General features: G+C 36.9%; 1 protein-coding gene across 1 annotated transcript in view; it reads left to right on the forward strand.

Annotated features, from left to right (window-relative positions):
• The window catches only part of DDX42 (DEAD-box helicase 42), a 51068-nt gene that overhangs the window by 5678 nt on the left and 31961 nt on the right, over positions 1 to 13429 (forward strand). The window contains exons 2-4 of the mRNA XM_079724649.1: positions 4080 to 4125; positions 4437 to 4670; positions 6631 to 6781. Coding sequence (XP_079580775.1) covers positions 4094 to 4125; positions 4437 to 4670; positions 6631 to 6781 — 417 coding nt within the window. The 5' untranslated portion in view covers positions 4080 to 4093. The remainder of the gene's footprint in view (positions 1 to 4079; positions 4126 to 4436; positions 4671 to 6630; positions 6782 to 13429) is intronic.

Genomic DNA, 13429 nt, shown 5'->3' on the forward strand with positions numbered 1-13429 from the left:
AAGGATCTGTAGCCATATACGTGGACTAATAGTAGGAAAAACTGTAGTCAAGAAAGTAAGAATTAGTGGTGCACTGAGGAAGATCTGGCTTAGATTTAATCAGGACGACTGGTTGGGAGATAGCAAGGTTTGTAATAACGGGAGATGATGCTTTTCACAAATACTGGAATGAATTTTGAAGAGCCTGAATGCATGATAGTTATTCATTCAACATAAAATTTTTTGAGTACTGTATACACTAGGCACTAAGGATACTATGCTGGACAAAACAGGCAAAGTCCCTGCCCTCGTGGAGCTGACATTCTAGTCAGTGGGGTATAGATAGCACAGTTGTTTGGCCTTGTTAGAGGCAATTAACTAGGGAACATGGGCAGTGTGACCTAGCTCACACTAGTGTAAGGCTTGTGGGCACTTAAGTGTTCTAGTCAGTGGGGTATAGATAGCACAGTTGCTTGGCCTTGCTAGAGGCAATTAACTAGGGGACATGGGCAGTGTGACCTGGCTCACACTAGTGTAAGGCTTGGGGGCACTTAAGTGTTCTCAGTCTTTTGGCTGACCGAAATCTCCGAAGAGTTAAAGAAACGCATATTTCTTTATGCATATTCTAAACGCATATTTTGTGTCTTATGTCTCTAAACCATTAAGCAACTCTCACCCACCACCTAAAGTCACACTGCTTGCCTGTTTGTGGCAGAAGTTGAATTTTTAAAACGAAGTATTTGATTTATTTCTTTTGTAATTTGAACCCTTTATTATTTAGTAGGATTAATTTATGCCCATCCTTTTCTTCTATCCTCAGTCTAGGGGGAAGAGTTACTTACTCCTTATTAAAGGTTTTGATCTTGTCTCTTCAGGTCTCTGCAACACCTTGTTCCTATGATTTTTCCTGTCATCCTAAATCTTTAGTTTTTCTTTTTGTTGGCTTTTCCTTTTTAGCATATAAACATGCTTACGTTTCTTCCTTAAACGAAATTCCTCTAGTTAACACCTCATGCTCTCCTTCCTGTCATTGGTAAACAGCCTAGGAAGTAATCTGCACTCCTTGTGGCCTAGTCTTCATCCTCTACCACCTACCAGTCATTCCTTAACCCTGCCCCCACTGCTTCAACGGAGGCTTTTTAGTTCTTATCTCACCTGTCTTCTTTTTAGTTTTTAACATTGGACATTTCTTTCTGCCTGTAAAACTTGTCTCACCATCTGTGTTACTTTCTCTGCTATCCTCCCTTCCTCTTTGTTTGTCCTCAAGTTTCCACGTGAGTTTCTCTTCCCCTGCCCATTCCTAAATATTGACATACACTATGATTGTCTCACCCCTTTTCTCACTCTCTGGCCCTCTCTCTGCTAGCTTATCTACATCAGTAACCTCAGATGCAGATGTCTCATATCAAATCTATAGCCCCGTCACAGATCTCTCTCTGCAGACAGACCTTACTTGCCAGCTGTCCTTAGCTCTCCCATAGGTACTGAAGTGATCTCACTTTATACCTGCTTCTCCATGCCTGGCTTTTCTAGGTTTCCATCTCTATTAATGGCACCACCATTCACCCAATCTGTAAAAGCCAGAAACTTCCAGAGTTATTCCAGACTCTCCCTTCCTCCTTAGCTCCCATGTCTAATTTGGTTACCCCAGTTGATTCTTCCTCATAGATACCTAAGTAAACAACTCAGATCTACAGCCCCCCCTTCTCCTTCCTTATAGTCACTTCCTTAGTTGTTCAGTACCTTGTCACTTTGTATTTTTATAATAATGTCCTAACTGCTTTCCTTGTGTCCAACTTTTCCTGCTGTCTCTCATGTAGTCATTCTAAAATACTGATCTGAAACAAGTCCCTTTTTTTGCTTAAAATTATAACTGGCAGACTATAGTTTTGTATTGTGTGTTCTTAGCGTAGTATACTAAACTGTTCACCTGGGCCCTGCTTGTCTTTCTGAACACGTGCCCTGCAACTTTCCCAAATGTCCTACAGAACTCTAGCTGCACTGCAGTATTTCCAGTTCTCTGTGGTAGCACTTAACAGTGCCTTCTATCTAAAATTCCCTCTCCTGACACTTCTTCCCTGATCTAATGCCTCTTCAGATTTAAAAAGTTAACGCCAGTGTCATCTCCAGAAAAACTGTGCCTTGTCCCCAGTTCATCATAGGTTGGGTACCCTCCTCCTGGGCCATCAATAAATGCACTTTGTGTAGTACCTCTATTAGAACACATTATGTTTTGTTTTGTTTTTTTTAAGCTGGCTAAAACTACACTGTGAACTCCTTGAGAATGGGACTGTATCTTTCATCTATAAATGCCCAGCACCCAATGCATTGCCTGACTTTCCTCAGCAAGCTTTTGATAAATCATTGAAAGTATTTCTGCTAGGAAATTGTTAATGTAATTCTTTTTTTAAAAATAAATTTATTTTTTTAAATTTATTTTTGGCTGCGTTGGGTCTTCGTTGCTGCACACGGGCTTTTTCTAGTTGCGGCGAGCGGGGGCTACTCTTCGCTGCAGTGTGTGGGCTTCTCATTGCAGTGGCTTCTCTTTGTTGTGGAGCATGGGCTCTAGGCACACGGGCTTCAGTAGTTGTGGCGCGTGGGCTTCAGTAGTTGTGGCGAGTGGGCTCTAGAGCGCAGGCTCAGTAGTTGTGGCTCACAGGCTTAGTTGCTCCGTGGCATGAGGGATCTTCCTGGACCAGGGCTCGAACCCGTGTCCCCTGCATTGGCAGGTGGATTCTTAACCACTGCGCCACCAGGGAAGTCCCTGTTAATGTAATTCTTAAAATCTACCAAGGGTGTTTTTTTTCCATCCTATCTTTGCCTACCTTCTGATTTCAATGGCTTATTTATTACTAGCCTCTTATTATGCATTATATACACTAGGAAAAAGGTTAAAATTCAGAATCCGTCGTTTTTGTTGCTTAGGAACAGCGCTTGGAAAGCCAGGCTCACAGATTGGTTAAATAATACTATCAGATGCTAAAATTTTCTGGCTTGTAAATACTCTTATTAAATTTCATCTTACTAGAATTATGTTGATTCCCCTTAAGGGATTCCTGAAGAAGGCAAGAGATGGTCTAAATTAAGTGTAAGTAAACTATTACTTATAAAGTGCTTATTCTAGCCATGAATAACTTTTATGCAAAGTCCAAAATGGGTAAAGACAGTCCCTACCTGGAACTAAGAGCAGAGGTTGACATGGCATAAATGAAATTTAATACTAAACAGACTGAACTAAATGCTGTATAATAGCAGTTAAAACAAAACCTATAGGTTATATATGGGGGAGGGGCATAGAACCAGAAAAGTAGAGCGTGTCGTTGCTGTTCCTGGTCCCCTTAACAACGCCATTGTAAAAAGCAGTTTTTGGAACTCTGTTCACATTGGCTTCAGAGTCTATTATAAACATTTAAACTTTTCTTATTAATGGTAAACTGTAATACAAAGAAAAAAGTAAAAATCAAATAACTGCTATTAACATTTTGATAAATAGCCCTCCAGCTATCTCTGTACATGTAAGACATGCTTTTACATTGAATTACATTGAATCATACCACCCACCTTGTTTTATGCCCTTCTCATATTACTCAGTGTATAATGGACACTTTTCTGTGAATGTAAAACTTAGAATGCACATTCCCCTTTGCTAAGCAATTGCATAAAAAAAATTGATCCTAAGGAAATAAGAGTATGCACAAAGATGTATGATATGTTTCACAACTTAAAAAAAACAGAAGTGGAGAAATGTATTTATTGACATTTAAAGATGTTCATGTATATCATACTGTGAAGAAATCAGTAACTAAAACAATTTGTACAGTATGGTTTCAGTTTTGATTTTAAATGGGGTGTGTTTGTGTATACACATATGCATAGAAAAAAAGCAAAAGATACCAACGAAATTGCATATCTGGGAGAGGAATTTCAGGTAATTTTATTTTGTTCCTTTTCGCGTTCTGAGTTTTTTGCTATTCTATAAAACGTAGGTAACTTGTGTCATTAAAAAAAGGTTTTTTGGAACCAAGACTTATAAGAGATAAGGTGTTTTTAAACCTGTTTGATCGGTGCTTAGGAAATTTCTTTGTAATCCTTAACAACAGGCAAACTGAATAAGATGTTAAACGAGCAATCAGATCCTTCTGAAGGGTATGTATTAAATACTGCATTCGTGTTCAGATTGAGATCTCAGCAAAAGAAATAACAATTCAGTGTTTCAGAAAATGTGACTGTTTCATTGAGGTTAGCATATTGCATATGTGAAGTACAGAGTTAAATTTTTTTACTTGAAATATAGTTGATTTATAGTGTTGTGCCAATCTGTGCTGTACTGAAGTTAAAATTTTAATTGAGAGGCAAAGGTTTAAAATAAAATTGTAGGCAAAGGTTGGAACTGACATAAAAATCAGTGGGCTGTTTTATAAAGTTAAATTTATGTAAGTGTCTCTTGTTCCTAACAGATCAGTCATTGACACCATGAACTGGAATAAAGGTGGCCCTGGCACTAAGAGGGGATTTGGCTTTGGAGGTTTCGCTATTAGTGCGGGAAAGAAGGAGGAACCAAAACTCCCACAGCAGTCCCATAGTGCCTTTGGGGCAACCAGCTCTTCTGGATTTGGAAAGTCGGCTCCACCACAGCTCCCTTCCTTCTACAAAATTGGTTCTAAACGGGCCAACTTTGATGAGGAAAACGCGTAAGTGGTAATACCTGGTAATTTAACAAAGGTTAGGCTTTGAGGTATTCATTCCATCAACAGAAATTGAAGCAAAGAAACCATTTGTTTCTCAAATAATAATATGACTTGTTAAAGTGGTTATCTCACTGGATTGCATTGTTCCTAACAAGTTAAATTGTTAAGTTTACTCATTCATAAGGAGTATACTTGTGTGATCCTTCACTTTTGCTTGTTCCAAAAAGGATTTGAGGCCATTTAAACCTAACTGTGGCTGAAGAGTTTTAAATAATTCACGTGGCCTTTGATGGTCTTTACTGAAATTTTGTTTGTTTGTTTGTTTTGCGGACGCGAGCCTCTCACTGTTGTGGCCTCTCCCATTTCGGAGCACAGGCTCAGCGGCCATGGCTCACGGGCCCAGCCGCTCCACGGCATGTGGGATCTTCCCGGACTGGGGCACGAGCCCGTGTCCCCTGCATCGGCAGGCGGACTCTCAACCACTGCGCCACCAGGGAAGCCCTGAAGTTTTTGGTTTACACCATACAAGTTGTTTTGGAAACCCAGGCAGTTGTCAGAACTGGCAGGGGCATCGTTTGGCTCAACACCCAAGTCCTTAAAACTGTTACATTTAATATCTTATAGTGGTAGGAAAATCTCAGATTTTTGCCCACAGTTCTCAGGAAACATATTTACCGGTTACCTTTTTTAACTTGATGTCTAAGAAGGTGATTGTTAAACAGCTGGGGTTTGAAAGTTTGAGCTCTAATTCCTTATAGATTATAACTTCTCTCTTTGCCAAGTCTGAAGAAATCTTGTATTGCTATAATTTCCAACCTGGTTGTGACACTGCTTGATGTTTTTTTTTTAGTTAAAAAAACCCTCAAGATCAGAGTTTTTAAAGTACACAGCAGCATTTTAAAAAGTTGGTATGTTATTTAGCAATTAAATACAGAAGTAAGTGTTTAAGATTCAGCAAAGTAAATGATCATTATTCTAGAGAACAGTTTACCAGCTCAGAGGTACTTTTAAATGATACATTAAATGAAACTACTGTATAAATGCGTATGCATTTATGTGTGTGTGTAGCACATAACAGTGGTTAGAGCTTTTAAAATGAAGACTTGAAAGGCTATAAAATTTTAGGCTGTAGTTGTGATTTCTTTTAACTAATAGTTGGTTGTATTACTGTTTCATTTAATTCTGAGGTAAGATCTAAACAATGTTTTTGTTTTGTTTTAGTTGATGGCTATATAGATACTCTTTTCTGGGTTATTTGTTAGAGGGAAAGTGATACTTTTTCCAGATGTTGAAATTCTTTTCTGAATACATAGTATGGTGAGGATTTTGGATTGAACATTTTTTTTTTTACTTCTTTTTTTTAAGTATAGTTGATGTACAATGTTATAAAGTTTCAAGTGTACGACATAGTGATGCACAAATTTTAAAGGTTACACTCCATTTATAGTTATTATAAAATATTGGCTATATTCCTGAACATTTATTTTTAATTTTAGAAGTTTTCTGTTGGTTCTCAGAAAACAGCCCAGAACTTCTGAAGAAAGTCTCTAGCCTTATGAATATATCTCAAAAAATTTTTTAAGGATTATGAAGAATAAACTAGCTTTATAATATTTCATACAAAGTAATTTTTTCCATGGCATACACTTTAATATTTGCTCTGTCTATTCAACAATGATATACTAAATTTGTACTGAAAACTTATTCCTTTTGAGAGAACTGGAAATGTGATTTTTAACAGACACTATTGAAATGGAGAATCTGCTGTGATTTTTTTTTTTTTTTTTTTGCAGTATTAGAATTTGGCATGTATTAAGTGATAATTTAATAATTAGGTCCTAAGCCAAAGGACCAAAATCTCTTAATTGTGACATATACTTTAATAAAAATTTGTGTTAAATGAAAGATTCACCTGACCCCAAATTAAACATTCACTCTATCAATCATGCATCTTAATTTTCAGATATTTTGAAGATGAGGAAGAAGATTCTAGCAATGTTGATTTACCTTACATTCCTGCTGAAAACTCACCTACCCGCCAGCAATTCCATTCCAAGCCAGTAGATTCTGACAGCGATGATGATCCCTTAGAGGCATTCATGGCTGAAGTGGAGGCAAGTATCAACTCTGTTATGTTAACATTTTCAGTGATTAGAAATAGATCAGATTAACCTAGTGCTTTAGTCCTCAGTCAGAGTTTGTTTCTTGGCCCTTTATTGGGAGAATTTTGCTTTTGTATTCTATAGTTTCTTAAATATGCTTCCACTGGCCCTGTAGCATTTTCAGAGATGATTCGTGCCTAGGAATTTGAACTGTAACCCTTGAACATAGTAGCTCAAGATTTATGTGTTTGTTATGTGTGTTTTGTTTTAATAATGCTTGGTATATTCTTGAATGAATATTATCTCATTCAATCTAGCATTTATTAAATAAATATGTAAGGTAATTAAATTTAAGGAACTTGCTAAAATTACAAATTCTGTATTCTGTACTTTTAATGTTTATTTCTTATTATCAACATTATCATCAACATTCATGACCTTGCTGTGGAAATTGAAACTTGTGACCTCTTCCTTCCTAAAACTCTTCTCACTAGGCTTTTGTGATTTTGTATTTCTCTCCCATCTCCCTGACTTTCTGTTTATTTGCTATTTATTATGAAAAAGTTCAAACACATACAAAAGTAGAGCAGTAAAATGAGCCCCCATGTACCCTTCACCCTGCTTTATCAGTTAACAACTTGGCCAATCTTTTGTTATCTAACAACTCCCATCCCTCGTTCAGATTATTTTAAAGTAAATCTCAGACATATCATTTCATTCATCAGTATTTCTGTATTTCTGTAACTCTTAAAAAATATAACTACCATATCATTGTACCAAAAAAATTCTTACATAGCCATCTGTTATCTGTCATTCTGTGATTCTCTTCATTTCTCAAATATGATTCTCCTACAGTTCGCTATATTGATTTGCTATTTTCACTCTTTATACATTCCTTAGTGACCTCATCCTCTTCTAAAACGTAACTTCTGTGTGAATAATGAATATCTTTAGTCCCGTAGTCTCTCTTTGGTTTCAGCTCTGCTTTTCTAGAAGTATATTGACCATTTTTACATGGGTGTAAAAATGGCACCTTAAACCCAATTCATCATCTTTTCCTCCTCAACCAGGTATTTCATCTTACTTCTCTTAATGGCACCAAAATTCACACAATCACATTGGCTTTTTTTTTTTTTTCCCTTGGCCACGCCACTCAGCTTGCAGGATTTTAGTTCCCTGACCAGGGGTATCGAGCCCCGACCTTCAGCAGTGCAAGTGCAGAGTCCTAACCACTGGACTGGCAGAGAATTCCCACGTTGGCTTTAATTTCTTCCTTTAATTTGCCCCTCTTCTTTTCTTTTTTTTTAAATTTTATTGAAGTATAGTTGATTTACAATGTTGTGTTAATTTCTTCTGTACAGCAAAGTGACTCAGTTATACATATATGTATTCTTTTTTCTTTTCCATTATGGTTTGTCATAGAATATTGAATATAGTTCCCTCTGCGATACAGTATGAGCTTGTTGTTTATCCATCCTATATATAATATATATAGTTTATCTCTGCTAATCCCAAACTCCTGTTCCTTCCCTCCTTTCCTCCCCTCCCCCTTGACAACCACAAGTCTGTTCTCTATATCTGTGAGTCTATTTTCGTTTCGTACATACGTTGATTTGTGTCATAATTTATCAGCAGATTTCCATATATGTGATATCATATTGTATTTGTCTTTCTCTTTCTGACTTACTTCACTTAGTATGATCATCTCTAGATCCATCCATGTTGCTGCAAATGGCATTATTTCATTCTTTTACATGGCCGAGTAATAATCCATTGTGTGTGTGTGTATGTGTGTGTGTACACACACACACGCACACCACATCTTCTTTATCCATTCATCTGTTGATGGACATTTAGGTTGTTTCCATGTCTTGGCTATTGTAAATAGTGCTGCTATGAGCATAGGGGTGCATGTATCTTTTGAATTAACGGTTTTATCTGGATATATGCCCAGGAGTGGGATTGCTAGATCATATGGCAGCTCTATTTTTAGTTTTCTGAGGCAACTTCATACAGTTTTTCCTAGTGGCTGCAACGATTTACATTCCCACCAACAGCGTAAGAGGGTTCCCTTTTCTCCATACCCTCTCTAGCATTTATTATTTCTAGACTTTTTAATGATGGCCATTCTGACTGGTATGAGGTGATACTTCATTGTAGTTTTGATTTGGATTTCTCTAATGATTAGAGATGTTGAGCATCTTTTTGTGTGCCTGTTGGCCATCTATATGTCTTCTTTGGAGAAATGTCTATTTAGGTCTTCTGCCCATTTTTCGATTGGGTTATTTGTTTTTTTTTGTTGTTGAGTTGTATGAGCTGTTTGTATATTTTGGAAATTAAGCCCTTGTCAGTCGCATCATTTGCAAATATTTTCTCCCAGTCCGTAGGATGTCTTTTCATTTTGTTTATGGTTTCTTTTGCTGTGCAAAAGCTTGTAAGTTTGATTAGGTCCCATTTGTTTATTTTTGTTTTTATTTCTATTGCCTTGAAAGACTGACCTAAGAAAACATTGGTACCATTTATGTCAGAATGTTTTGCCTGTGATCATCTCTGGGAGTTTTATGGTGTCGTATCTTATGTTTAAGTCCTTAAGCCATTTTGAATTTATTTTTGTGCATGGTGTGTTCTAACTTAATTGATTTACAGGCAGCTGTCTGACTTTCCCAGCACCACTAGCTGAAGAGACTGTCTTTTTCCCATTTTATATTCTTGCCTCCTTTGTTGAAGATTAATGGATGGTAGGTAATGTGGAGTTTTCTCCTGGGTTCTCTATTCTGTTCCATTGATCTGTATGTTTGTTTTTGTGCCAGTACCACACTGTTTTGATTACTCTAGCTTTGTAGTGTTGTCTGAAGTCTGGGAGGGTTATGCCTCCTGCTTTGTTCTTTTTCCTCAGGATCGCTTTGGCAATTTTGAGTCTTTTATGGTTCTGTATTAATTTTAGGATTATTTTAGTTCTGTGAAAAATGTCATGGGTAATTTGACAGGGATCACATTGAATCTGTAGATTGCTTTGGGTAGTATTGCCATTTTTAACAGTATGTATTCTTCCAGTCCAAGAGCATGGGAAATGCTTCCATTTCTTTGAATTATCTTTAATTTCCTTTATTAATGTTTTGTAGTTTTCAGCGTGTAAGTCTTTCACCTCCTTGGTGAGGTTTATTCCTAAGTTATTTTTTTTTGATGCAATTTTATTTTATTTATTTATTTAAAAAAATATATATATATATATATATATTTTGGCTGCACTGCACAGCTTGCGGGATCTCAGTTCCCTGACCCGGGAGGATTGAACCCAGGTCACAGCAGTGAAAGCGCAGAATCCTAACCACTAGACCACCCCTGGTGTAATTTTAAAAGGGATTGTTTGTTTACATTCCCTTTCTGTTTTTTCCTTGTTGGTGTAAAGAAATACAACCACTTTCTGTATGTTAATCTTGTATCCTGCTACCTTGCTTAATTCGTTTATCAGTTCTAGTAGTTTTTGTGTGGAGTCTTTCAGTTTTGTATGTACAGTATCATGTCACCTACGTATAATGACAATTTTACCTCTTCCCTACCAATTTGAATACCTTTTATTTTGTTTTCTTGTCTGATTGCAGTGGCTAGGACTTCCAATACTATGTTGAGGAGAAGTGGTGAGCGTGGGCATCCTTTTTTTTTTCCAGATTTTGGGGGGAAGGCTTTCATCTTTTCACCATTGAGTATTATATTGGCTGTGGGTTTGTCATAAATACCTTTTATTATGTTGAGATATGTTCCCTCTATACCCATTTTTGTAAGGGTTTTTATCATCAGTGGATGTTGAATTTTATCAAATCCGTCTGTTGAGATGATCATGTGGTTTTTGTCCTTTCTTTTGTTTTTGTTCGTTTTTCTTTCTCCAACACCGTAAGTTTATTTCTTGTTCATATAAGAGCCAAAATGGGTGTTTCTAACCCGGGGGTGGTGCTCCTTCAAGCAACGTTCAGGGCTCCTCCATCTTGTGGCTCTACTCTCTTCAACATATGATTCCAAGTGGCAGAAGGGGACTGAGCATCTGTCATTTCTTTTGTTGATGTGGTGTATCACATTGATTGGTTTGTGTATGTCGAACCATCCTTTTGACCCTGGGGTGAATCCAACTTCGTCGTGGTATATGTCTTTTTTTATGTGTTGTTGGATTTGGTTTGCTAATATTTTGGGGGGAATTTTTGCATCTATATTCATCAAAGATATTGGCCTATAATTTTCTTTTTTGGTAGTGTCTTTGTCTGGTTTTGGTATCAGGGTGATGGTTTCTTCATAGAATCCCTTTGGGAGTGCTCCTGCCTCTTCAGTCTTTTGGAAGAGTTTGAGAAGGATCGGTATAAGTTCTTCTTTGTATGTTTGATAGAATTCCCCAGTGAAGCCACCTGGTCCTGGACTTTTCTTTGTAGGGAGTTTTTTGATTACAGATTCTATTTCATTTCTAGTGATTGGTCTGGTCAAGTTATATATTTCTTCTTGATTCAGTTTTGGTAGCCTGTATGTTTCTAGAAAGTTGTCCATTTCTTCTAGGTTATTGAATTTGTTGCCATATAATTATTCATAGTATTCTCTTATGATTTTTTGTATTTCTGTGGTATCAGTTGTGATTTCTTCTCTTTAATTTCTTATTTTGTTTATCTGGGTTTTTTTCGTGGTTTTTTTTGTTTTTTTTCTTTTCTTTTTCTTGGCCACGCCACGCAGCTTGTGGAACCTTAGTTCCCTGACCAGGGATTGAACCCATGCCCTCGGCAGTGAAAGTGTACAGTCCTAACTACTGGTCCACTGGGGAATTCCCAAGGTTTGTCATTCTTGTTTACCCTTTCAAAGAAGCAGCTCTTGGTTTTATTGATTTTTTTCTATTTTATTTTTAATCCCTATTTTATTTCCTCTCTTTTCCTGATCTTTATTATCTCCTTCCTTCTGCTGACTTTCTAGTTCACTGACATTTAAGATAATTATTGATAAATATGTATTTTGCCATTTTAAACCTTGCTTTCCCATTGATTTTATATTTCTTTTTTGTCCCTTTTTGTTTTGTTTTTCCTTTTGTGGTTTGATGATTTTCTTTTGTATTATGCTTAACTATATTCTCTTCTTTTTGGTTTTTGCGAATCAACTGTGTTTTTGATTTGTGGTTGCCCTGTTTTTCAAGTATGTTAACCACTTCCTACATCTACTTGCTTTACACTGGTAGTCATATAGACCTAAACATACTCTAGAAAAAAAAAAGTCTACATTTTTGTACTCTCCTCCCCCACATTTTATGATTTTGACGTCCTCTTTTGCATCTTCATGTTCATCCTTTTGCTGTTCATTGTGGTTATCATTCTCTGACAAATGTTTTGATTTTATTTTTTAATTTTAAGTGATTACTGGCTTAGTTAAGTGATTTGCTTTACAACTGTGATTTTCTCTTTCCTGTATATTCTTTTGCGTGTGTGTCTGTGTGTGTTTGATTTTTTTTTAACATCTTTATTGGAGTATAGTTGCTATACAATGTTGTGTTAGTTTCTGCTGTATAACAAAGTGAATCAGCTATACATATACATATATCCCCATATCCCCTCCCTCTTGCTTCTTCATCCCACCCTCCCTATCCCACCCCTCTAGGTGGTCACAAAGCACTGAGCTGATCTTCCTGTGCTATGCGGCTGCTTCCCACTATCTGTTTTACATTTGGTACGGTATATATGTCCATGCCACTCTTTCATTTTGCCCCAGCTTACCCTTCCCTCTCCCCTTGTCCTCAAGTCCATTCTCTATGTCTGCATCTTAATTCCAGTCCTGTCCCTAGGTTCTTCAGAACCATTTTTTTTTAGTTTCCATATATATGTGTTAGCATATGATATTTGTTTTTCTCTTTCTGACTTACTTCACTCTGTATGAAAGACTCTAGGTCCATCCACCTCGCTACAAATAACTCAATTTTGTTTCTTTTTATGGCTGAGTAATATTACGTTCTATACATGTGCCACATCTTCTTTATCCATTCATCTGTCGATGGACACTTAAGTTGCTTCCGTGTCCTGGCTATTGTAAATAGTGCTGCAGTGAATGCTGTGGTGCATGACTCTTTCTGAATTATGGTTTTCTCAGGGTATATGCCCAGTAGTGGGATTGCTGGGTCGTATGGTAGTTCTATTTTTAGTTTTTCAAGGAACCTCCATACTGTTCTCAACAGTGGCTGTATCAATTTACATTCCCACCAACAGTGCAAGAGGGTTCCCTTTTCTACACACCCTCTCCAGCATTTATTGTTTGTGGATTTTTTGATGATGGCTATTCTGACTGGTAGGAGGAGATACCTCCTTGTAGTTTTGATTTGCATTTCTCTAATGATTAGTGATGTTGAGCATCCTTTCATGTGTTTGTTGGCAATCTGTATCTCTTCTTTGGAGAAATGTCTATTTAGGTCTTCTGCCCATTTTTGGATTGGATTGTTTTTTTGATATTGAGCTGCATGAGCTGCTTGTATATTTTGGAGATTAATCCTTTGTCAGTTGCTTCATTTGCAAATATTTTCTCCCATTCTGAGGGTTGTCTTTTCATCTTTTTTTATGGTTTCCTTTGCTGTGCAAAAGCTTTTAAGTTTCATTAGGTCCCATTTGTTTATTTTTGTTTTTATTTCCCTTTCTCTAGGAGGTGGGTAAA

The sequence above is a fragment of the Hyperoodon ampullatus genome (assembly GCF_949752795.1).
Source record: "Hyperoodon ampullatus genome assembly, chromosome: 19".
Taxonomy (NCBI): Eukaryota; Metazoa; Chordata; class Mammalia; order Artiodactyla; family Ziphiidae; genus Hyperoodon; species Hyperoodon ampullatus.